Genomic DNA, 27,729 nt, shown 5'->3' on the forward strand with positions numbered 1-27,729 from the left:
ATGAATGATAAAATGCTTAATTGCGAATCTAGTTTTTAAGAGTTGTTTTGGAAGGAAAAAAAATGTATGTGGAAACATTATGGAAACTAATTTAAATAAAATTGGTTCAACGATGGTGGCGCCACCTATCGGATTTTTTATGACTTTATATTTTCATTTTACTTTATTTATCTATTTATTTTGGTTGAAAATAAAAATGTTTCTGGTGCGATTCGAACCTGAGACCCTAATGCATAAAGTAACCATAGATGATTGGCGCACGCTTTACCAACCATGCTATGGCGACTTCGGTATGTGTACGTTATTTATGAAAGACTTGAATGTTTTTTCTGTCAAAGAACAGTTTAATGACGTCTGGTGTCGTTCCTACACGTTCTAACATGTTTTATGTCGAACAAAAGATTTTGCTACATGCTTAAGCAATAGTTATATACGTCATCAATTACGTCACAGAAAACTTGACCAATCAGAGATCATTTCAGCAAGCATATAAGATCTCCAGCTCACACCAGACATCAGTTTCCTTCGCACAGCGCTTGAGCTAAGATCTACAATTTTATTTCACGATGAACTCGAACAGTCTGAAACGAAAAGGCGAAGAACCGCTGAGAACAGCTAAATCTTCAAAAAATGAAGAAACTGGGATACCTTTTATGGAGAAAAACATACCGAAAGGATTGTTTCCCATGGGTGAGGATGTTTTCGTGTATGCAGCTACTTACAAGTCAACTGTTAGTCTTCATGTAAGGAAGTTTCAGAAACACGGGGAGAAGTTTTACCCTACGACCGAAGGCATAACTCTGAGACCCTGGTGGGTTTCCGATATCCTTGGAAGAAAAATCGTGCCTCAAACAGACAGGGAACTGCATACATTATTTGAACATGAACTGACCATCGAGAGCTCCGATTTTGCGAGACTCAAGTTTACTCGTCTAGCACAAACAGAGAAATCGAACTCCCGATCTCTCACACTGTCTGCAGAGCAGTGGGGTGAAATGATCCGTCAATACAATCCTATTGCAAATGCCCTTTTGGATCATGTCTTCACAGCCATGAACCTGTTCAATGCCTACTTCTCTATTGCTGATGAGAAGATTTCAAAATCAAATTTGCCTGCAACGTTAGATAGAAATTTAGGTGAACTGTACCTTCTCAATGTGCTAGAATCCATCCTAAGCGAAATGATGAAAGAGAAAGGCTTGAAGCAACCTGAAGTACTGGCTGAAGAACTATGGGGAAATAGAGTGGAAGATTTTAACACTCTAGCATTTACGATAGAAATTGAGGATATCGCTCATTCATTTAAAGAAAAGCTATGGGAAGAACAACGTTTCTTGAACTTGAAACCTACTATGTATGCAACAGAACAATTTTTAAAACAAGTTCAATTAAATAAAGTTTTAAGATCAGCCCGAGAAAAGCTATGTCCTGCGGATGCATTCGAATATTTTGAATAACATTTGCTAGAAAATGATTGTAAAAAAAAAAGAAAAAATATTTATGAATGTAAATAATTAGTATCCAAATAAAATGTCATTGCTTAGAATAAATTTGTGTTTTTATTGTCTTACAGTATTTTTACAAAATTATTTAATAGATATTTTTAAAAAGTTTTAAAAAAAATCTAAGAAGAACTCTAAGTTAAAAAATATATTTCAATTAAAACAATGCTTGTGAAAAAAAAACAAGAAAAAAAAAACATTCGAATTACAATTTATCAATTGAAAAAAAAAAGTTTGTAAATGTGTTTAAAAGAAGAAAACAGTGAAACTGTATGTTTTTTCGTTCATTTTTTGAACATATTTCATTTTATCTATGCGAGTCAAAGTCAATAAAATTTAAAGCATTCATTGCTTATTTGAAGTCGCTCCCAGATTTGCATAAACATGTAGAGCGAACGAATGAACTCATACTGTGTCATCTCAAGTTCCGCTCTATTGCGTAGGCTCTGTTTTAGACAAGAACGAACAGGATTTGAATCCCTGTGCAATATGACTGTGTTAGAGGGCGCTGATTGTTTCTTGTTGACGTCATGTCATTCCCTTTCGTGGGATTGGTGAGTTTTCCTGTTGACGACATCACATACGTCATAGTTTAGACCACATAAATACCACTTCTCGCAGTTGGCTATCTCAGTTGACGTTTATTTTGAGCTACAGTTTGTTGGCTTTTTTGCTTGCCCTCTGTAGAGCATTCATAATGCCATTTGGAAATAAGAGAAAACTGGATGAAGTTTCTAGCAATGTAAGTAAATTTGTCATATTCATTTTATTCTAACTATAAGGATATTCAGGAGAGTTCATTAATTTTTATTTTCTCTTTGCAGTATGCTGAAGAATTAAGGGATTCTGACGACGACGTAAATATTTGAAAATTTCTAATTGTCAATGAATTTATTTATAAATACTTTTAGCTTTAGAATTTATATTTGAGTTTATTTGCTTTCTTCGTAGAGTTTGTTTATTTTACAACTTATTTCTATTTTACAGTTGATAGGAGAACCGACTCAAGAGTTTTACGAAGTTGATGACAACGATGTAAGAAGTTATATTTATTTAAACTTTATTTTTATTATTTTAAACATTTGACGGAGTTAATGAATGTTATGATATTTTATTTTAGGTAATTGGAGAAGGCACTCAGTCTTTTGCTGAAGCTTCGCAAATATTTCACGAACTGCCGCTTTATTACCAAGTGGGCTCAGGTTTTGAGGTATTTTATTTTTTGAAAAATATTAATGTGTTCTGATTTTTCATTTATAATTTGTATTTAATAGCTCCTTTTTTCTGTTTTCCTTAATCATTGCTTCTTTTTTACAGACTAATCCCGACCAGCCTCATTCAGGCGCTGCTTTCGTCGAAGACGAAGAAAATGGCTATCACAATGTAAGAACTTATGCCTTTACTTTGTTTTCATTTTTCTTATTATAATGTCATAGATATTTATTTTTTATTTTTCTTTATAGTTGGAAAATGCGTTACGATTGGATGTGCATTCTCGAAGAGAGAATAAAAAATACAATGCGAATCAAGTGGTATTTCGAGCGAGAGTGGATACAGATCAACTGCCTACAGAACTCCAGAACAATCCCTTGGCTGCAGATAGGGAATCCGTGCGGGAGCTGTTCCGGTTGTTGATTGAAAGATCAACGGAAGGATTGAAACCATCGGACTTGATCCGTTTCTGTATCCAGGCAGATGGGCTGGATAGGCCAATATCAACGAGGCTAATGCCTGTCTCCGAACTGACTTTGGAGATTTTACTTGCTGCAGTACTCAAAGTGCTACAGTCCAAGGACCAAATAATGCTCGACTCGACCTTTTTTGTGGACATAGTGACATTGCGAAGAGATGTAGGAGCCGGCCGCAGATGCAAAGTCATCAATCACGAGGTGGACCGCTTACGAAAGCAGTCTATTTTAAGTATTCCAATGGTCGAAGAAGGAACATGCTGTGCAATGAGCATTGTGTTTGCATTGGCTCATTTGCATAAAGACACGAAACTGGTTGATGTTCTGAGAAATCGTCGACGATCCACATTGCAGAATAGGGCACGGGAGCTGTATGTTGCTGCTGGTGTGCCTATTGGGCCATGCACCTACGCAGAAGTAGCGAAATTTGAAAAGCATTTGGATATCCAAATTGTCGTGATTTCTACAGACAATCTGAACAAGGTTAGTTCTTTTTTCAATCATTTTTTCTTTGTGAGAATATGTAAAAATTTATCTTTTTGCATATTTATTGTGTTTTCAAACTTTCAGGTATCTTATAAAGGACCCTACAGGGAACAAAGAGTCAACCTTTGGTTACACAACAAGCACTTTGATGTAATTAAAAGTTTAAAAGGATTCTATGCAAGCAATTTTTATTGCGAAACTTGTGAGAAACCGTATGATCACATTGAGATGCATGCATACCCTAATGCTTGCCGGATTTGTTTCAGAGTAGGCTGTACTCCCCAACAACCAAAACGCTGTTCAAACTGTGAACGGCTGTGCCAATCAGATGAGTGCTACACTGCGCATAAAGAAAAGAAAGGAAAGCAACAATACTCCATTTGTGATAAGGTAAGTCATAGTTTTTATTAACCTTTGCATTTTTTTTTCTATCGATGCTATAAAATAGTTTGTTTCTTTTCTAGATATTTCAATGCTCCAAATGTTGCAAAATAATCAGAAGGCGGGAGTGTGCTAGAGAGGCACACAAATGTGGAACGGTCAGTTGTCCTTCCTGTAAAAACTACGTGAATTCCGCTGACCATTTATGTTACCTTCGCACGATTCCCCCTAAGAAATCATCTGATCGGTTGATCTACTTCGATTTCGAAATGGATCAATCATCCGGTGAACATGTCGTTAACTTTGCAGTAGCAGAGTATGCTGATGGAAGGGAAAAAGTGTTTAAGGGCTACGCAGCCTGTTCGGACTTTTGTTCATGGTTCTTTAGTCCTGAGCACAAAGGATATACAGGAATAGCGCATAACATGAAAGGGTAAGTGCAATTTTTATTTTGGTTGTAGTTTAATGCGTCTCTATATTTCTTAACATTTCATTTTAACGTTATACGACATGTTTTTATTCATTTAATTATTTTTACTAGGTTTGATGGGCATTTCATTCTATCTTGGCTACTAGAACAAGGCACTGCTCCAACTGTCATCCCTAACGGATCCAAGCTAATGGCAATAACTCACCCGAACTTAAACATCCGCATCATAGACTCTTTTAACTTCCTTCCTATGGCTCTAGCGAAGTTGCCTGAATGTTTCGGGCTTGAGGAGTTGAAAAAGGGCTATTTCCCCCATACTTTTAACACTCGAGAAAACCAGAGCTATGTGGGTTCACTTCCAGAATTAAGGTATTTTTGCCCTGATTCGATGTCGCCGGCAGCGAAAGATAGTTTTTTGAAATGGTATAAAGAACAAGAAATGGACAAGTTTGATTTTCAAGAAGAGATGTTAGCATATTGCAGGTACTTGTTATTCTTTACATGTATTTATTTTATTTTATTTGCATATTTTTAATGATTTTAATTTTTTTTCTTAATTTAAAAGGTTTGACGTAGATATTCTTCGAAGGTGCTGCAACATGTTTAGAGAAGAATTTTTAAAAATCGCACAAGTGGATCCATTTTGGTATGTGTTTTTTCTTTTGCAAATATTATTCAAAATATTCTTTTAATGTTTTCAGAGTTCAAAATATGCTGACATTTACTTGTTATCATTTTCAGCTATGTAACCATAGCATCGTGTTGTATGGCTGCTTATCGAAACAACCATATTCGTCCAAACACGATAGCAATGGTGCCAGTCAATGGATACATCAATAGCACCAACTTTAGTGCGGATAGCATACGATGGTTGGATTTCGTGTCCGAAACCACAGGACAGCAAATACAGCACGCGTTGAATGCTAAAGGAGAAAAACAAATAGCCGGAATATCTGTAGATGGTTTTTGCGAAGCAACGAAAACTGTGTATCAATATCATGTAAGTACTTTTCTTTTTTTTTAACTAACTATGTCTTTAAGAAATGATTTTAAAATACTTTTTTTACTTACAGGGTTGTTTCTATCATGGATGTGAGATCTGTTATGATCGAGATGCTTTGCATCCGTTTACAGGAGTCAGCATGACAGTTCTCCGAGCGAAAACTGAGGAAACAACTGCGAAATTGAGAGCTCTTGGACTAGAAGTGGTTGAAATGTGGGAACACACTTTTTTGAAAAATGAAGAAAGAGTGTTCTGAACTCCAAGTGTTTTTCTTACTTCTCACTTCATGCAGGATCGATTGAACCCTCGGGATTCGTCTTTTGGAGGTCGTACTAACGCAATTCGCTTATACTACGAAGGAGAGGCCAAATATATTGATTTCACGTCTTTATATCCATGGGTGAGAAATTTATATTTTATTTATCCTTTTTAATGTTTTATCAATTTTTTCATCGAAAAAAAATCTATAATTTCCTTTTTATTTATTTTTTATTTAGGTTAACAAATACTGTCAGTACCCAATAGGCCATCCAGATATAATCACCGAAGGGTTTGGGGACATAGAACAGTACTTCGGGATAGTTAAATGCAGGGTTGTTGCACCCCGTGAGTTATACCTTCCAGTACTACCGTTTCGGACACAAGGGAAGTTGATGTTCCCGTTATGTAAGACATGTGCTGAAACGCTGCAGCAATCGCCGTGCACTCATACTGAGGACGAAAGAGCCTTGGTTGGCACATGGGTCACTGAAGAGGTGAAACTGGCTGTCAGGAAAGGCTACCGAGTGACACATGTAAGTATTATCTTCTCTTTCATGTCCTTCTCTTTTGGTATTGATTTAGAAAAAAAGTACTAATTAATTTTTTTTCCATGTAGATCTACGAGGTGTACGATTTCAAAAAGAAGTCAGATTCTCTTTTTAGGTCTTACATTGACATCTTTTTGAAAATAAAACAAGAGAGCAGCGGTTGGCCCGCGGAATGTGTAACCGATCTAGACAAAGCAGAATACATTTCACAGTACAGGCAAAGGGAAGGAATATCATTAGATGCAGCCAGTATTGAGAAAAACCCTGGTCGTCGACAAGTTGCCAAATTGGCACTTAACAGTTTCTGGGGACGGTAAGCATATTTATTTACTTTACTTTTTATTTTTTTATCTATGTCATTTTTGGGAAACTACATTATCTAATAATAATCATATATCTTTGAATATACAGATGGGGCATGAATACGAATAAGACGCAGCTGACGTATGTTACTTCGCTTCCTGAGTTAAATAAAATGCTTGCAGATTCAACGAAAAATGTAAGTTTTTAAGCTTGAAGTATGTTTTTTGGAAAGTTATACATATTTGTTTTTCTATGTAAATGGCATATCTTTTTCGCACATTTCAGATCAAGGATGTATTTTTCCCGAAGGAAGAAATTGCAGCTCTGCAGTGGGATACCTCGGAGAAGTTCGTCTCGCAAGACATTTCAACCAACATCTTCATCGCTGCCTTCACCACGGCCTGGGCGCGACTCAAACTTTACCAGGAAATGGATAAGTTGGGCAGATCGGTGCTCTATCACGACACTGATTCCATCATTTATGCAAGTAACGGTTTAAATGATCCCTCTATAGGCAATTTTTTAGGAGAATTCACCGACGAATTAAATGGGGACACGATTACTACATTTGTGTCTGGTAAGTATTATTATTGATAATTCATTTTTTCATACTTTTTTTTTCTGAATCTTATTTTTTTCATTTGCCTTCTGTTTTTCAGGCGGACCAAAGAATTACGCGTATGAAACATCTAGAGGTAAAACGTGCTGTAAGGTGAGGGGGTTTACCTTAAACTTTCGAAATTGTCAAGTATTGAACTTCCATTCCATGAAAACCCTAGTACGGAGCATGGATGACGAAGGAGTAGTCATCACAAATCCAACCAAGATAACCCGTGAGCCTAAACGCTGCAAAGTTATTAACAAGAAAGAGACAAAATTATACCGAATGGTCTATGATAAACGAGTCATTGTACCCTCTGACCTATCCACTCTTCCATACGGATACTGAACTTATCTCTCATCTTTAAGAAGAAAGGCAAAAGAAAAAAAATCGTTCTCTTTAGAGCAAAGAAAAAAAAGGCCCTTTTCAGGGCCACCCCAAATTAACATGAATTGGAATGCTTATATTGCAAAAAGTCTTTTACAAGACCATATATAGAAAAAAGGTTCTCTTCAGAACCATTAAAAAACAATGGCCCTTTTCACGGCCACACAGAAAAAAAGACCCATTATGGGCAAACTTTTCTTTTTTCAGAGCCAACTGGATTCCTATATAAGGTGGTATTTTTTTCTTTTATTAAAGGTATAAAAAGTTTTGTATACGTGTGAGATAATCATTCAAAATGGAGTTCCCGTACTTGAAACATCCTTCCACGTGTATGATTTCAGGCCCCACTGGCTCTGGCAAAACCGTTTTCGTAAAGCGTCTAATCGAAGAAAACATGTTCAAGTCTCAGCCTCAAAAGATTATTTACTGCTATGGAGTCTATCAACCCTTGTTTAATAAAATGAAAAATATTGAATTTGTAGAAGGGTTACCCTCTTATTTAAATACAGTAAGAGACAGTGTTATTGTGATTGATGATTTAATGTCAGAACTAGGAAACGATTCACGGTTGACCAAACTTTTTACAAAAGGAAGTCACCATAGAAATATTAGCTGCATATTCATTGTTCAAAATATTTTTTATAAAAGCACGGAAATGAGAACAATTAACTTAAACTCCCATTATTTAGTGCTGTACAAAAATCCTAGAGATGCCACAAGTCCCGCGTACGGATACCTTTTTCTAGACTTTAGACCCGAAACTCATGACCGTTTACGCATGCGCACAGGAATTTTTGCCGGAGATATAAATTACACGTACGAGCCTCGTTAGTCATTTCTGGTGTAGAAACAGGAAGAGGAAACATGTCTGCTGTTGTAGTTGATTTTGAGGGCTTTCAATTAGCTCCACATAGCTATGTTATTAAGGAGCTTGCATTTTACTCTGTGAATCACAATTATCATGGCCGTTGGTCCTTCTTACCTCCTCGACCCTGGGAAGAATTATCATACAGAAAACAGAAAAGTTATTCTTGGATAATCCGAAATTTACATGGATTGTCTTGGGAAAGCGGCGAGTTACCTTACAAAGCTCTACGACACATTTTGACTATGATGTTCATTTCGTTTACTGACATATACGTTAAAGGTTTGGAGAAATGTAAATTTTTTGAAAAGTTATCTGGAAAAAAAGTATTGGATTTAAACGATGTTGGTTGCCCTAAATTTCATGAATTAGAAAGCAGTTATGTTTCTTGTTCTGTGCATCGCCCTTACTTTAAGCACTGTGCTTTGGCAAAAGCGGCTGCATACGCCAATTTTCTATAAATAAACAGCACACACCACCAAATACGTCATTTGAAAGCAGAATGTCATCTTTTGCGCAACAAAATTTAGAGCAGCTCCGGCTTTTAAAAAACAGCAAACTTCGTACTTCGCTGTTGAGAAAAGCTCCCAATACTGTTATAAAAGCACTATGTGAATGCTGTAAGAATTTATTATGCGGCAACATCCCATTCAGTAAACAACGTTTGAAAAAACTGAGACCATATAAAAGGACTCTGCGACTGTTAGCGCAGCAAAAAGTCCCCCTCCCAGCAAAAATTCCCCCCAAAACGACGCATCCTCGTACAAAAAGGAGACGGTTTCCTAAGTATTTTAATACCTGCAGCACTATCTGTTTTAACGTCTCTCATCCATGGATAATGCAAAAAAATACGTGTTGTTACCCGAGGATCAAACGCAACACTTTGCTACGGATCATTTATCAACACTAGATAAAGATATGAACGCCATTTTACTTCACCGCGACCTGGGTGACGAAGAAAAACGTGTGTTGTACTTGCAAATTTTGCAAAAATTCGTAAAATTTCCTTCTACAAAACCCTTGGAATCTGAAATGGTCGAAGAAAGAGGTCCTCCTGATGTTCTGAAAGACATTTTGGAAACAGCACCACAGAAAGGGAAAAAGCAAGCGCTGAAGATTTTAGAGTTTCTCAAGAACAACCAATCAACTGTTTCGTGGAATAATGAAAACGAGTTTCTAGTGCGCGGGGAAACCATACCGAACTCAAATATTACGGATTTGGTCACTTTTTTACTGCGTTCTAGAAAAGGGACACCAGTTGGACATGAAACATTTTTGAATGTATTAGAAGATGTAAATTTTCCTTCCGAGTTTATTCAGAACAAGTATTTGAAGAAAAATGTTACGAAGCCTGTTGTTAAAAGACGGAGGATGCTATATGCAAAACCAACTGTAACCAAGCCCATTGTTGATCGACAGAAGAATATGTATGCAAAGCCATATGCCTGGAAAAATTATTTGTATTTTCTTGTATTGTGTTTTAATAAATGTGAGTTAAAAATAAAAACTTAGTATCTTTATTGTGTGATTTGAAACCCTTTTCACTGTTTTTTTTAAATTAGAAAACAGAGAATTACCATTAGATGAAAAAAAAGTCACAAAAAAATTTACTTTTAGTCAAATGCAAAGAATTAAAGGAAAGTTTATTGACAAAAAAAAAAGATCTGCTAGTAAAAAAAAAATATCAGTTGGAAAAAAAATATAGAAAAATAAAAATAATAAATTTTAAAAAAAATTGTAAAAATAATCAAAAATTTGGTACATATACATTATTACTAAAAAAAAGTTATTGCTTTGTAGAAAAAAAAATTGTTTGATGACAGAAAAGGATCAACACAGTAAAACAAAACTCTGAATTAAAAATGAAAAAAACATTTATTATTTTTTTAAAAATCATATTTACACCAAATTTCTTTTTAACATATTGATACAATTGAAAATCACTGATTTTCTGAAATAAATTTTTCACAATGATATCCATACATAAACCTTGACATCTCTTGGTTAGATAGTAAATACAATATTGTCCACATACATTTGAAGTCAAACTTTGAAGAGGTACTTGATTCCATTTTACATGTTCATATTTCTTCACAAATCTTGTAATATGATGACCATAGGCTTGAGGAGACAAACCATACGAGTCGAAAAATCTACAGTTTGAGGGTTCTCTATAAACAGGGCAACCCAGTGAGTTCCTGGCTCAGTATGCTTATCAGTATTAACAACTATTGCAGCAGGAAATGATGTAATGCAAGGAATCTTATCACAAGGAAATACTCCGACAAAGTATCACGACGCATAGCGATGACGAAGCAATACTCTGCGAATATCTAAAGAATTCATTAGTTACCAAAATCGTACAAGATATTTCTAGCTTTGTTGATTTCAATCAAATTTTCAAATTCGGCATACACTAATAAGGAAATGGTTTGAGGTAGAGGCACTTTAAATTTAAGGTCCAGTCTTAAATTACTGTGTCGAACGAGATTTAAATGAACTCCATCACAGAGGTCAGGGGACAGATCAAAATGAAATAAGCAGTAGCCGTCGGGAAATTCTTCTCTTGACAAATAAAGTCCTCGATCTTCTGAAGTGCAAAATAAATTGTTAAATGCACGAATATAGTTTTTATTGGTAAAATCAGGCTGCAATGGATTATGAGGCATCGGTTGTCCGTCGATGTAAACTCCAATGAAATTAATATGAAAATGTTTGAATTCAAATGGTGTCTTTTTATAGCTTCCATTAAAAGCATCGTTGTCAACATAGGCTACAACCAAGCGCTTTGGCATTTGTCCAGTAAAGATGTTGTCTTGCACAAAACTCATGTTTCCTCTAGGAATGGAGTATACTTTACAGAGTACTCTCTTAATAGGATACTTTGCTGTTGTCTTCTCTAAGCTTTTAGCGTGCCCCAACACTACACCAGGGCTGACTCGAACTTTGCGTACAAACATCAATGCCTGCTCCAGGACTACTTTAAAGTTACCATCTCCCAACAAGCAAAACTCTGGCTTGCTTCGAATAAGATTAAATTTCATATCTACCATATTAAGCATGAGTCGATCTTGATGAAATATGTCAACATGTAGGCGTCCTATCATATCCACTGTAGAACTGAGTCGAAACATATTTGCTCTTTTAATAAATCCTTCGTTAAGGGTCTTATTGCCGTCAGTCGAATCATAGTTATTCATTTGACCTGCAGTGTCCTTAAAAAACAATTCAGAAGACAGCTGTGACGTTTTTGCTTCATATCCATGGTTTAATAATTTTTCAATAATTGCTCTGTATGGATACGTATTATTGCTCGAAGAGATTAATTTTTCATTCAAGCTAACATCTACCTGGGAAAACAAGGCATGTAAAAATAAATTGACGGGACCCACATTTTCTTTAGTTAATAGAGTTCCATTTCCGTTCACAATTTTAACTTTAACAAATAAGAGATTCTGTGACAAGTCTAAATAATCGTCACCGGTCCCAGAAATGTTAAATTCTATTGGGCTACCGTCAGACACATTTGCAACTGGGTGAAATTCTATCCACTGACCTCTTTCGATAACTGTTTGCGTGGGTGGTAAAGTAAATAAATTGAGTTCAGATTTAGCACATTCAGGAGAATCTTTTAACAAATAAGCCATTCTGACTAGGAGTCAAAACTATCACGTCCTTTAGCTTTCTTGACTTTGGCTCGAATGACTGGTTTATAAGCTTTGCGCTTCCTTTTAAACCTTCCGTGGCCAATCATCTCATCCGCCTTTTTAAGAGCTTTCTTAGCTAACAATTTTCCAACTTCTTTGCCTCTTGTTTTAGCTGAGTTTTCTAATTTCTCACCAGCTAATACATCATTAGCGATCATGGCTCCAGTTCGTAAAGCCTCTTTTCCGATTGTTTTAACTCCACTTCTCAGGAAAGGCAGTGCAGTGCGGAAAAGTTTTGCGAAGAAACCACCAAGGCCGTGTCCCTTTTGCAGAGACAGTCCTTGATAAAAGAGCATACCGTTTCCGGTTTGTCCGACATAATAGTCTTCAAAATTTTTCGGACAGCAAGTGTAAGGAACAAGCATGATTCACGTTTTGTACACAAATGACAATGTACGTTAATGTCATGCAGTATTTATACAATTTGTTTCATGCGAAAATGCAGCACGATGTATGCCATGCCTCGTTCAAAAGGAACGAATTCGCCAGAGTGTAGACGCAAATCTATTTCAATTGTTTGAAAATGTTGTCGCATGACGGGCAAGTAGGAGGTCTCGTATAATGAACATTAACCATTTCACCATCTCTTCCTTCTACTTTGATAATTTTTAACAGAGGAGCTTTGACATCACCCACGATTTGTGGCTCTACGAGATCGCAATACATATACATGACGGGAAAGGAAGCTGCTGGATCGGCTATAAAAGGACTCTGTACCGTTCCATTATATTCTCCGGCATGAAAACCTAAAAGTTCTGCTATGCCTGTGTGAAGAATGACTTTACCACCTTCTTTTGTTTTGATTGTCACTCGTTTTGTTACAGGATGATAGTGAAATTCTAATTTATTTTTGAATGTCGTTAAAATCATAGCTTTCAAGAGATCTGGGACTGTTTCATAACAACCAGGAGGTATTCGCCGCCCTTGTACCAATCCATCGCCTAAATCAAATCCAAATAAATTATTGTCCGACCTGATGTTATACCAAGAATGAGGATATATAACATCTGTTAAACCTACTTCCCATTCATGATGGCTCAAATGAATACTTGAGGGAAGCTGTGTAATAAAATGAGAAGTTTTATTCTCAGGGAAGAAGCGACTAGAGCTGTCACTGATAAGCGTCACATAGAAAGACATGTTTGCGACTGAATGAAAGAGGTAAGTACAGCACTGTTTTATATCCATTTCACATCATTCACCCATGCATTGAATTTTTCAGGATAGCCTTGAAACTGAACAAAATATTCCGTCTTTCCTAATCGCCGTCTTGTTTTTAAGACCTTCTCAATGGGATAATATCCAGAATCTGTTATTTTCTGAAGCTCTTGTGAATAAAACGTCCCCTCTAACACTTCGCCAATGAGATCTTTTAATTTATACACTACGGGATTTCTGGGTAATACTTTATGGATCGTGAATATTTCTCTCGTCCAATTCTGCTCATATCCTTTCTCAAATCGCAATTTTTCTTTACTTATTCTTACGGTGTCTCCTTCTTTAAGTGAAGATTTACTTCCATGCCTTGAAGAGGTTTCAAGATCTCCGTAAAGATTTTTCCAAGCAATATCTTGATTATCTATGTTAACTGAAGAAGGCTTCATTTTTATGCTTCGATGCCACGTATTATTGTAACTGTAAACCAGTTTATCAATCACATCAATGTAGAGTTTTGTATTCATTTCTGTAAAATACTTCCACATTTTTGTCTTAAGTGTACGATTAAAACGCTCAACGACCGATGCTTTTGTTGAATTGTTTGTTGTAAAAAAGAGTACATTTTTCTTTTTCAGGTATTTTTGCACTTGATTGTTTGTAAATTCTTTACCTGCATCTGTCTGCATTATTTTCGGTGTTCGTTCTGAAAATATAATTTCAAAAGCGGATACGATTTCATCACTTTTCTTACTTTTTAGCGGTACAACCCATGCATATTTTGATAGAATATCCAGGCAAGTAAGTAAATATTTGTAACCATCATTGGTATCTGCCAGGGACTGCATGTCGACCAAATCATATTGAAACTGCTCGTTTATACTTCCTACGATGACTCGATTTCTCTGGAACTTGTGTCTGATAGGCTTGTGCAAAGTGTACGAGTCCTTGGTCTGCAACCATTTTTTGATCTCCTTTGTCTTCACGCATCCCTTTAAAGCACGATGTAAAGCATTCACACCTCCAAAACTTCCTGGAACTTGAGGATCCCGATACAGAGGATTCAGAACCTTGTCCATCACAGCAACGATTATGATCAATCCGTACGTTAAAGTTCATATCGATACAATGAGGTAAAAATGTTTGGGCACCTCTTTTTATACGACTATATTATAAGCATACCAGAAACTCACAACGTTCTCTATACTTTGTTACAATAAAAAAAGATGCTCAGACAAGTAACAGTAAAAATTTACTCCTTTTTCAAAAAACTCATTAATAACTCATTTTTCACAAAAAAATTTGAGTCGTTGCTTTCATCATACTCCTTATAGTTAAAATTGAATAAACTACTCTTGATTTTTCATCATCGAATTTAATGCAAATAAATGCTTTGGGGGATAGTCAGCTGTGCTTGTATATAACCTTTAAATCGTTTGTTCTTCGTAAGTTTCCACAGACGAGCGGTCTTGCGTGTCAGCAAAACCGCCGACTGTGGAAACTTTATGCCCCAGGATCAAATCCCACCAGAAACATTTAATTTTTTTTTCAACCAAAATAAATAAATAAATAAAATAAAACAAAACCCACAAAAAAAGTCACACAGATTCCGATAGATGGCGCCACCATCGTTGAACGAATTTTATTTAAATTATTTTCCAAAATATTTCCACATACATTTTTTTTCCTTCCAAAACAACTCTTAAAAACTAGATTCGCAATTAAGCAGTTTTATCTTTCATTATCATTACATGGCGCCACCAGCAAATCTACTCAATTTAGTTCACTTTCAGTTAAGCTTTCTGTCATGGCCCTAGCCTCCGATAGATGGCGCCACAGCTGAATGTTATCCATTTAAAGCTTTATTATAGTGCCTAGAAAGAATAGTGTGCCGATCGGCGCTTTTTCCCCTTCGATTCTTGAAGACAAAATGTATGAAAACCGCTAGAGGGCAGTGGGGTCGAGGTGTACGTTCAATTTCGCGGTGTTTACATTAGCAGACGCGGGATTTTGTGACAATTTAGTTCCGCGTTTCTCTTTTTTATCTTTATTTCGTGAATATTTCATGAAACAGCGTTTAAGGCTTTTATTGGAAGCATCAAAGTTTAATATTAGAAGAAATAAAGCTTCATCTTGTTTCGTACCAGGGTGCAAAAGTGGATACAAAACATGCAAAGAAAAAGTTTCGCTTTTTAAAGCTCCAGCAGATGAAGAAAAACTAAAGAAGGGGAACTCGTTAATTCCCAAGTTAGATAAAGTTTTTGATAAGTATTGCTCAATTTGTGCTCTGCATTTCGAAAAATATTTTATTGAAACGCATTATAAGCATATTATAAATGGTGAGGAAGTTTTGATTCCTCGAGGAAAACCTTTTTTGAAAGATGAGGCGATTCCGACAATTTTCCCAAATCTGCCAACATACTTTACTAAAAAAATACCAAAGCAAAGGTCCATCAGGAATTATGCAGTTAAGAAAAATGTTCCCTGTTTGAAAAAAATAAAACTTGATCTTTCCGCAGATGAAACTGAAATAACCACATATAAATCTATTATAAATGAAATTGTGCATATTAATTTGCCTAACGAATATTGGGTTTGTATGAAATTTCAAAAATCTCCAAATATTGTAGTTTTTGTATATAATGAATATTTTGTGGAAAATAATATTAACGATAAAAAGATCATTATCGAAGTAAAAGAAAATTTACAAATCAATGCTACTATTTTAGTCAAAGGTGTAAAAGTAGATTATCCTGTTCTTAAATCAGTATCGGATGTCAGAAAACTTTTTATTGACGTTGACGCTAGAATCGTGTGCAATGGGATGGGTACATCAGAGGAATTCAAATTTGTGTTGCCTGTAATGAAACGAACTGAATATTTTGCTGATGGTTCATCTTTAAGACACTGTAAATGTCAAGGTTTTGTATTGAGTGAAAAATTAAGTTGTAATGTTTGTAAAAAGAAACGTAAATATTTGTTGACACAGAGAGCTCTGAAAAACAAAAGAAATATAGCAAATTTATAAAGAAGTATGGTTGTGAAAAAAATTAAAAATATGCATCAAGTAACTTACCGTCTGAAAAAAAAATCGATGGATTTATCAAACAAATTAAAAGTTAAGGAAATTAAGAATAAGGCGAAACTTTCGAAACCTTTACAGTTAACAGCAAAGCAAAAATTAGCAGTTGATGCTTGCGTTGCTGCATCCAATCGTAAAAGTTGCAATGGAATTTACTCATTGTTTCAGCATCAATGAATTGCATTGTGATAGCATTTTGGATATGATTAGTTTCATCAATCCAGCAAAAATCCCAAAAGTTGATTGTTTACAACATCAAAATGAATTAACGCAAAAAAATGTTGTGCAGTTTATTATCACGAGGCTTAAACAGATAAATAAAAATCGTCAGTCGAAAAGAAAAAAAAATCGCTTTTTTAAAGATGCGAAGAAATAACTGAAGGGTAATACATTAGTTGTCTATCAATTTGTAGACACAAAGACAAGGATGCATTCAAAACAAAATATTACACAATTGACTCTGAAAGTTTGATACTTATATTTTAAGGCAAATGTATTATCAATCGAGATGGCTTAGGGCGCCGTTTGTTGTTGTTTTTAATGCCACTTGGGAGACTCAAGCCCCATTCATGTAACTGTAAGTGACCGACCATAAGACTTTCGGACAAACGGAATTCACGAGCACGTAAGTTATATTTAAAATAAAAGTTTTTTTCTTGAATTTCAGCTTTTTAAAATCCTGTACAAAATTAATAATTATTATTGTTATCGCGTCCCTCGTTATCGAGATAAAATGTATTTAAGTCTCCCAAAATTTTAAGAAAAGTGGCAAATTTAAACACTTGGCGAGAGATTGAAGGTACCAATTTCTCACAGACGATTTCCTCCTCTGCATGTGGCAGGACATCCATATCTACAGAGCGTGAGAAAGATGTCTGTCAACATCGAAACTCGCTAAATTTGGAACAACGAGACTCGCTTTTCTTAAAATTCCCATAGGCTTTAAAATCCCATATATCGACAACGGGAAAATATTTTTTGCGCCCAAAAACATGTATATGTTCTTTCGATCGCTACTTTAGAGTTTTTAATTGTAACGCTTTCATGTTGTTTCCTAATTAAGGTTATTGAGATTCAGAAGCTGCGCTTCCTTTTATAAGAACATTTTAAAGATATCATAAGCAATGTTAGACAAAGGAGAGGGACGAGGAGGTTCCCCATTTGTTTTAAGTTTTTTACATTTCTTTCGCTATTTTACATATGAGATAAAAGATAATGATACATAAATACTTTTTTTTTGACAGTGTTAGCGTCAGATTCAAAAACTACTTCTATTACGAGAATTATCCACAACAAAACCGTTTGCTGACAAGTTCTAAAGAACGTTGTAAAAATAAGCAAACTAGCAGTTTGACGTTGATGAGTATTACCGAAAATTCAACAAATAATCAAGCCAGCTGTTTGCCAATTGCAGTTATTTGCAAATTAGTATGTAGTTATATATGTGATCGGAGCAAGTGGCCCAATTATTTTTTTAATGTAAGGAAAGTCCTTGAAAATTAAAAAAAAAAAAAAACAGGTCGGAGTCGGTAGGTTTTCAAGCGACTCCGACTCTTCGACTCAGACTGAAAAGCCCTGATAATTTTAATTAGCTTCAAGAATTTAGATGCAGTTTTATTTTGTAACTAGCGGTACCCGCACGACTTTGCCCGAAGGAAAAAATTAAAATGTCATTTGATTAGCCTGTATATTTACAAATAATGGATGATGAATTTCTCGCCAATTGGCAATGTTCATTCGCTCTTCCCATGTTACGATTGCACGTCAGGATAATTTCGTAATTTACTCGTCCATCTTATGATAATTCTGCTTCGGAAACTGTTTTTAAAATTTAAAAATAAAAAAAGAACAAAATCGAATTTTTGAAAAATCGCTTCGAGGTGCACACCCCAATGCTACAAACTAACTTTGTACTAAATTTCATGAAAATTGGCCGAACGGTATAGGCGCTGTGCGCGTCACAGGGATCCAGACAGAATTCCGGACAGAAATCCAGACAGAGAGCCTCAGCTTTATTATTAGTAGAGAATAAGAGACGCGCGCTGTTATTGAATACTTAGGGGCCATTCATTAATTACGTAAGGATGATTTTGGCAATTTTTGACCCCCCTTTCCCATGTAGGGGTATGTAAGAATCCCCCCCCTCCCATTCTTATGTAAGACTCCATTTCGTTTTCAAAATGATAAAATAACAAATCTTGAATCGTTACATCACTGGAATCGTTATTAAATTCACATTATTAAATTAAACCTTTTGCGTAAAGAAATAGTTACTGAAAAGAATCTAAACTGAATGTTTTTTTTTTTTTTTTGATGGAATATTAATTACAAATAAAACATGCCGTACGCAATGCGACTCCTTTATTATATTTTACACTATAAATTCTTTGTAAAACAAATAAAAAAACATTTTATCCTAACACGTTTCTTACCTTCCAGACGCAAATGAAACATAATCTCTGCCAAATCATTTGACCGCGCAATTTCTAATGTGAAATATCGACTTGGAAAATATTATGTAAGAATGAGTTTGACCCTCCCCCCAAGTAAGGTACGTAGAGGCTTTTCCAACCCCCCTCCTCCTCGGGACCCTTACGTATTTAATTAATTTGCCCTTATAGTCTACCATTTTCATTGAAGTAAGGTAGTTTTATAATAAGGTAATAAGGTAATTTTATATGCTTCAAAAAATAAACGAACACCCATGTAACAATTAGCACTTATTACAGAATTTGTCTTTTGCGCAGAAATAAGTTCAATCCGAAAAACGGGGCTTTTAAACTCCGAAATCAGCATGCAATCGCTGATTTAAAACGAGTCTGATTGAGGAGCATAACGTACTACTCGAGTGCAGCGCCACCTGGATTTTCCTCAGATCTGACCTCACTTTTTCCCCGCCGATCGGCACACTACTCTTTCTAGGCACTATAGCTTTATTATCCTTTCCTACTAACTGCTTAGTCCGGTCTAGTGGTTAGCACAGCCTCGTTCGGAGCGAAAGGTCCCGGGTTCAATTCCCAGGGGGAACATTTTAGAATATTACCATCGTAAATATTTCAGAATAATTTCAATAAAATAAATTGGGCGAATTAATTACATAATTAAAAAAAGCAAATTAATTAAATTAAACCATTCAAGCTCAAACATGAATAAACATGTTAAATGACGTAATACAAGATGGCGGATGATTCAAGATGGCGTCGTTCATGACGTCATAGATGACGTCATCCTACCCTCGTACGAGACTTCAAGAAATCAATGACGTCATCCTAAAATACCCTCGTAAAAGACTTCAAGAAATCAGTGACGTCATCCTAAAAATACCCTCGTAAAAGACTACGAGAAATCAGTGACGTCATCCTAAAAATACCCTCGTAGAAGACTACGAGAAAAATCCAAGATGGCGGACGACCACGCCCCTTCAGGACTGTTGAGTTGTTTTCCTCCTTCTGCCCCGTGGATCCCGGCTCTTACTACTAACGACATGTGTCGTTAGAGAAAGTTACTTCCGCAATAACTATCGGCCTTTCTAAGTGTGAAATATGACCATCAGTTTTCATTATTTTAATTTAAATACGTGTATGTAAAATGGGTTCTATTGTAGGTTGCATTGTGACACTAAACTTTTTATGCCACATGTGTACTTGATTGTTAACAGCAGATGAATAGTAAAAGTTATCTTAGTTTTACTTTTGCTAGTAATTGAAATTTATTTGAAAGTACAGTCGGCTCCCGTTACAACGCGATCCGACTTACGCGAAATGGCTATAACGCGAGTTTTTCAGGAGCAACGAATTTTAGAGCTAAAGCGAATTTCTCGCTCTCAATACGAAAATATTTGGAAAGGAATCGTGATGCTAAGTTTCGGTTTTGTTATTGACTTCGTGAATGTACTTTCATCCTTTCAGCGTCACTGACTGTGCAAGTTCCCACACACCGCACTATAAACAAAGCTCTATTAGTGTGTATCTATCATCACTCCTGATTTTTCATTTATTTTTTCTAAATATGAAAGGTAATGAAATATTGTGGCACCTAGGCACGCTCTTTCATCTAAAGTTTGAAGACGGAAACAAAAAGCGAAAATTTACGATAATTTAAGAAAAGGTAAAAATTCTTGATACGCTTGAACAACTAGAAAGTGGGTCAAAGGTAGCGCGACAATTAGGTATGAGTGAATCTTTCATACGTATAATTAAAAGTCAAGAGAAAAAGGCAGTCCGTGTAAGGCCAGACATTAGTTTTAATATGTAGCTCGCAGCGTAGTGTTTAAGCAAAAAGCAAATAATATGAAATTGGAATTCGCTCTTGTATTGCAGAATATATGAAGATCCTGAAAGAGGGGTGTTATCATAGATGTAAATGTTATAAAAGTAAATGTGCGAAGCTACTGTATTTAAACATACACTCTGTCGCAAAAAATTATATGCACCCAGAAGAAATTGAGCTACACTCACGAAACTTGGCAGGCATGTAGTGTATAAGGAGATAAGAAGATGATTAAAAATTCAGAATAAAAGATAATTTTATTAAGCAGTTACAGCAAACAAAAGATTACAAATCAGTAAGTAGTAAAGTCACCTCTGGCAGCTATACAAGCCGAAACATGACGTGGCATCGAATCAATTAGGTCACTTATGACCCCCTGCGGAAGATCATGCCATAATCTTTGCAACTCTGCGTCGTTAATTCCACTGTATCCCGGGATGGCTGCAGTTGCCTTCCCAGCACGTCTCAGACATGCTCTATTGGCGAAATAACTGGTGACCTGGCAGGCCCTAGGAGTACGTCATAGCCCTGAAGGCAATGTTGAGAGAGTCGTGCAGTATGTGGACGAACATTGTCCTGCTGATTAATGGCACCTGGGCGACTTGATAGCATGGGCAGAACAATCGGCGTTAAAACGCTGTCCACGCATCTGCAAGCTGTCAAAGTGCCTTGGAGAACAACTAGAGGTGATCGTGTGTCTCAAGAAATCGCTCCTCACACTCTCACACCTTGTGAAATGGCTGTATGCAGCCCGACAACAAATGCCGGATCGGAACGCTGGCCGGTGCGCCTCCATAAACGTGTACGGTGATCATCAACACTGAGACTGAATCGGGAGTCATCGCTGAAGAGCACACGCCTCCAGTCTGTTGCACTCCAAGTTGCCCGAGGTCGGCAAAAATCCAGTCGACACTGACCGTGATGTGGGACCATAGGCAAGCGTCTTAATGAACGTCGGCTCCTTAAGCCAACTTCGGCCAGTCGTCTCCTAATGATTTCCCTTGATACCACTGGATGCCTGGAAGGAGGTAAGTGGCGTGAATCTATGCTAGTGACGTTGTCCGTGCCGACGTGGCTGCTCTTCTGATTGCGCGATCCTCGCGTTAATTTATGTTCCTAGGACATCCTTACCCTCAGCGACGGTAGACTCTCTCTTCTGTGAATCCGTGATCCACTGTTGCCAACACCGAGCACCTACCATATCACTCAGACCGAAGTGGCGGCCGATACTCCTGTTTGACCAACCTGCTTTTCTAAGGCCTATTATAAGACCCCCATCAAACTCCGTCAGCTGTTAGAACTGCTGCCGGTTACGTCTTAGAAGCATCTTAAGTCACAATACAGTCTACCGAAGTCAACAGATTCAATTGAATAGCCCTACGGCACAAGTACTCATGCTTTTAAACTCTCCCACCTGTGCAACTCACATGCTCATAGCGCGCTTAGCTTTGTTTCATTGACGCTGAAATTTTAATCATTTGCATACCGGTTACCAAACTGCATTTGTGTTGAGCTTCATGATTGTGGCTCTAATTCTTCTAGGTGCATATATTTTTTTGCGACAGAGTGTATATTAGAATGACGATCAGATTGCGCAGCATAAATCATCATCTTCAGTTTTTAAGTTATAAATGTAACTTATTGTACATACTGTATAGCACTCTTCCAGTACAATGCTTTGTTATTACTATATACTGTACGTATCGTACTGTTTTATTTTTATGTCTCTCTCTCTCTCTCTCCCCCATTGATTTTGTGCATCGTAACAGTATTTTATGTTGAATAGTGCTGCTTTTTCAAAAATACGTAAAAATTCAGTTCTTTATGTAAAAAACGGTAATATATAGTTAAAAAATGGTTTAAAACAGTTTAAAAGGTGTTTTAAAAAGTATAAAATGATTGGGTGTGTTAATAAAAAATCATATACACAACACTTTTCCACAACGCGAAATTTCAACTTACGCGAGGAGTCTTGGAACGCATCCCTCGCGTAAGTCCGGATCCGACTGTATACAAAATGTACCCCGTAAAAACAAACATTCGTATAAAACGGATCGACATTGAAAACATAAACTGAATATTATTACTTATGTCAAATGAATAAAAGAAAGCGTCAGTGGGAGTTGAGTAATATTCTTTGAAATAGTTTATAGCAAGAAGTTAACAGTTTCAAGTACATTTCAAAAGTGATTTTGACTGTGTGTTACTTATTATCATTCTTGAAGCAATTCAAGCTCTTTTCATCAGATAGAAAAGAAAACTTTTTCTTTCTTTTTTTTTTCGTTTTTTCTTTTTACTAAAATGAAAAAAAAAAGTTTCGAGGCAATTTTGTTCTTTCAAGCAAGTACTTTAGCGAAGGTAAAATGAAAGATGAGCAAAAATAATATGCAGTCTAAGAAACAAAGAAGAATAATTACTAACGAAAATTAAATTGAAAAAGTTCTAGAAAAGTTGATTACTTGTATACTCCCTTGAGACGTTTTCACGTAATGAGACCGATAAAATTTTTAAAGCTGTAATGTTCCCATTGTTAATTAATGATAGTTTCTTAGTTTTAAAAGAAAAATTGTGATTTGCATCTGATTAAGGAGTTAAAATTAATAATGTTTTTGCATCATAGCGTCAAACTTTATTCAAAGATAGTAACTTTAAATTTTCATGTGCTTTATGCTGGTATTTTACGTATAAGGTTAAATACAGGGTGTATTAAAGAAAGTGAACATGCTCACATGCTCTTTCATTTTAAAAATGTTCTATTTAACGTTCTGATAATAAATTATTGCCTGTTTACCAGGAGAAGGCACTTGGCTCCACCTTCGTCACACGGTATCCAACGATTCTATTTCGCTGTTTTTGGAAGAAATTTTGTTATCATTGCATTTTGCCATAAAAGTATCAACTTTTTTAATTCTGAAACGAATTTAAAAAGCAAAATAATAACGAAAGCAACAGCAGACAAGCGAAACAAGTTACGTAAAGGGCAATAAGACTTTTTCGCACATTTACAAGCGCGGTGATTTATTCACCGATCACCCCCGCGCTAAACTGAACTATATGACTTTGGCAATAACTATTTGACTTTGATTAGCAAAGTTCAAAGTCAAATATCTCAAAAGGGACTGAGTGAAAAATTATGAAATTTATACATGTAACACCTTTTCATGACATGAAAATATGATAACAATTTGATGACTGAGATTCAACTGGTACTAGAGTTATAGTGCATTAAAGTTGGCCAAATATTGCATTTTCGCAAAGTTTAAAGTGAAATATTTCAAGAGGGTCGGAGTGAAAAAATGAAATTAATACAGGTTGCACTTTTTTATGATATGAACCTGTGATTATAATTTGGTGACTGAGATTCAGCTCGTATCAGAGTCACCGTGCATCAAAGTTGGCCAAACATTGCATCACACATATAAAAAGTTAAAAATTAATTCATAGAAAAGCTCCACTTTCCAAACATTTAACAGCAACAACAGTTCCTCTTCTTTAATATATTAAATTCATGCAATAGATATAAACACAAAAAATAAACAAATGAACAAATGAAATAAGATGGGCAGGCATTGTAAAGAACTCCAGAATCACAGAACTCCACCGCTAACCCGCTAAGGAATCTTTTTTGACATCGTTGTCGCTCCGGAAACGTTGGCAATCAAAGTGTTCTTTAAACTTACGAGTAGGAAACAAGTGGTCATCACTAGACTCAAGCTCCGGACTGTAAGGATAGTGGGTCATGACAGTCAACAAACCACTCCGTTCTTGATTGCAGGGACGCTTCCTCAATGGGTTGGTGGTTTAATTCTGTGACACTCGATACAGAAGTTATTGCACCGTCGACAATAATGCACAGAAAAAGATTGCAATTATGTATAAAAAATATAGAGAAACATTTTTTCTTTCCAACAATGTAAATTTCAATGAGAATAAACAGTGCTGTATATTAGTAAAATTGAGGGGAATCTTACGTTTGGATCAACCCTCGTATGTAGATATATATTCTTCACAATGTTTGTCCATCTTATTTCATTTATTCATTTGCTTATTTTTTGTGCATATTTCTGTTGCATTAATTTAACTTATTAAAGAAAAGGAACTCTTGTTGCAGTTAAGCGTTTGGAAAGTGGAGCTTTTCTATGAATTAATTTTTAACTTCGTGTACGTGTAATGCAATATTTGGTCAACCTTGATGCACTGTAACTAAGATCAGTTGAATCTCAGTCACCAAATTATAATCACAGGTTCATATCATAAAAAGTGCAACCTGTATTAATTTCATTTTTTTCACTCAGACCTTTTGAAATATTTCACTTTAAACTTTGCGAAAATGCAAAATTTGGCCAACTTTAATACCCTATAACTCTAGTAACAGTTGAGTCTCAGTCATCAAATTGCTATCATATTTCATGTCTAAAAAGGTGTTACCGGTATCAATTTCATGATTTTTCACTCAGTCCCTTTTGAGATTTTTGACTTTGAACTTTGCCAAAATTCGATTTTTGCGATTTTTGAAAATTTTTGCAAAAGGAAAAAGTTCTCAAGCTTAAAATTTCTACAACAAGTAGTACTATATTATATCTACACAAGAAAAAAAAATAGAACTGAGACTCTCCTCCTTTTACTAATTTTGCAGCACTAAAACTCGTATTTTATGCTAATTTTCAGTTTGTAATTGTTAATTTTCTTCTTCACTTTTCTCACCATTTAAATAATATTTTGCAAGCTAATCATATCTAGGGCATTATTCTGAAGATGTAGGATTTTGTTTTGTCTTGATAGCTGTAAAATAAACCGAGTTAGATGCATTTACGTAAAAACTTGTTTTTGGTCCAAAAACGGCAACTGAGCAAACTTAAAATGGCACGTTAAGAAAAAGTACGAGCCTTAAAAATTTTCTTTCAACACTTTTTAACTCACTTAGTAGTGAGAATAACTAGTAAAAAAAATAGGAAAATCAAAAATGTCTAGCAACAAATTTTATTCTTTTTTGGGCGATTTCAAATGGATTTAACCATGGATGATATTCGACAAAAGCCCAAACGAAGTGAAGTTGTAGATTTAAAAAAAATATCCGACAAAAACAAAAATTTGTGCAAGTGGATGAAAATATTTCTATTCAATCAAGTGAGGAAGATATAAAAATACAATTTATAGTGAATATACTTTTATAATAGCTTGTTCTGTTCAGCTTTTTATCTTTTTTACTCAAATGCTCTAAAGGAACTTTGGTGAATCTAGGACTATAGGTAACGTAAAAATTAGGACACATTGCATCGCGCAGAATAAAAAACTTTTAGTGCTTTTACATAGGTGAGCGAAATTTTTGGAAATGTTTTCCTTACATTCATCATCCTTAACCTGCCTATTCAAGCATAACAACGATTTTATAACAAGTTTTACTTCAAAGAAGCATTGAGCAAATTCTTTGTGACTTTTGCTCTTCGATTATTGAATCATCAGGACTTCATTTTATAAAACTTCCCTCGAACAATCAAATCAGAAGTGAAAACATAACCAGTGATCAAACGAGAAAAACAGAACAAAGAAGCAGCTTCAGCACCCTGAAGGCAAAATCATGCCGATAAAATCATCGTGCTAATTTTCCAACGCCTTTTTTACTATTCTAGGTCGTTAACAGTCTTGACCCTTAGCTTGCGCACTTCAAACTAATTATGTTTAAAGAAAAATACAATGTAGGGGAAAAGGGGGCTCATATGAACACGGGGTACATGTGAACATGGTATGTTTTACTAAGATCACTTGAAGCCAAAAATCTGGAAAAATTCTCAAATAAAGACAGTACCAGTTGTACCTCTTGAACAAACATTTAGAGTAATGAGACATTTATGTTTCTGTGGTGGCAACTTCTTTGTTTTGGTAGGCGTTGAAAAAATTTTATCATTGCTTTCTTTACGTGATAACATTTTTAAAACTAACTGCTAATCTAAATCTAAGTATTACTAACCATTGTATAAACATTTAAGTAAATTTATGACAAAGTTTAATTTTTTTATTAAATTAAAAATTCTTTATTTTTTCGTGTTAGTTATAAAGTAGACGATAGGACACCTGTGGACACAACATCAAGGGGCACAAGTGAACAGTTCCCATAGCCGTTCTCGTAATATTATCATAAGTGTAGGATATTGCAAGTGTTGAAAAATGTTTAAATATTTATAATTATTATTTTCCTATAATCAGTTTCTACATTTATTGTTAATTGCTGTTAATATGATTAAGTATTTATTTATCTGTGCTTATTATTTTTATTTTTAAATTTTTTTGTTCCTAAATAGTTGATCAATAATTTAGTGTTATATAATACTTATAGGAAATAATAAGACACAAAATATTTCGTTTAAGTAAAAACTGAAGTTCAAACTCATTTTAAAATACATTATCAAACAATGTATGAAGCTTAAAAGCAAAATATATATAGAAAACCCGTACATAATAAAAAAAAAAAATCTTTGTATTATGGAGTCATATAATTTTTCTTCTAGTCTATTCAGTGATCAGAACAGGCTACGAGACTTGAGAATTTGACAAGTAGCAGCTATATATTTGGGGAAAAATGTTTTCTTAGTGGAATAATTACTGGAAGAATTACTGCACAAATTGAAACTGACGCAATATAGATTACAAACCCTTCAACGTATTTGTTATTTCGGTATATGTTTCATATTGAAGAATTTTCCTTTAAAATATGATACTTCTCCTGCATTTTTTACCCGTGTTCATATGTGCTCCAGGCCTGTTCACATGGGCTCGAGGAGCACATGTGAACAATTGCAGACGATTTTTAAAAATACCATAAAGTAAAGAAATATTTTTTTTAAAAAATTCCAAAAAAACTCCATGACACACACACACAAAAAAAAAAAAAAAAACGTTTATTCAATCATGGGGACACTTTCGCATTGAAAAATTGAATATATTTTTTGAAATAAAAAGAAATAAAAAAAAAATATTCACATGTGTCTTCTTTTCCCCTATATGTAAAACAACTGAAAAAAAAAAATACATCATAAAGTATTCAAAGAAAATTATTTATTTCT

The 27,729-nt window shown here is 35.2% G+C and overlaps 2 protein-coding genes across 4 annotated transcripts in view; one reads left to right on the forward strand and one right to left on the reverse strand.

The window, feature by feature from the left end:
• Positions 1 to 27,729, reverse strand: part of LOC129218121 (glycine receptor subunit alpha-2-like) — a 133,557-nt gene that overhangs the window by 86,065 nt on the left and 19,763 nt on the right. The window lies entirely within an intron of this gene.
• On the forward strand, positions 6,718 to 7,551 carry LOC129218122 (uncharacterized). The gene is made up of 3 exons (XM_054852331.1): positions 6,718 to 6,798; positions 6,888 to 7,179; positions 7,262 to 7,551. Exons 1-3 carry the CDS (start codon positions 6,718 to 6,720, stop codon positions 7,549 to 7,551), a joined length of 663 nt encoding a protein of 220 aa, XP_054708306.1.

The sequence above is a fragment of the Uloborus diversus genome, chromosome 3 (assembly GCF_026930045.1).
Source record: "Uloborus diversus isolate 005 chromosome 3, Udiv.v.3.1, whole genome shotgun sequence".
In the NCBI taxonomy this organism is placed as follows: Eukaryota; Metazoa; Arthropoda; class Arachnida; order Araneae; family Uloboridae; genus Uloborus; species Uloborus diversus.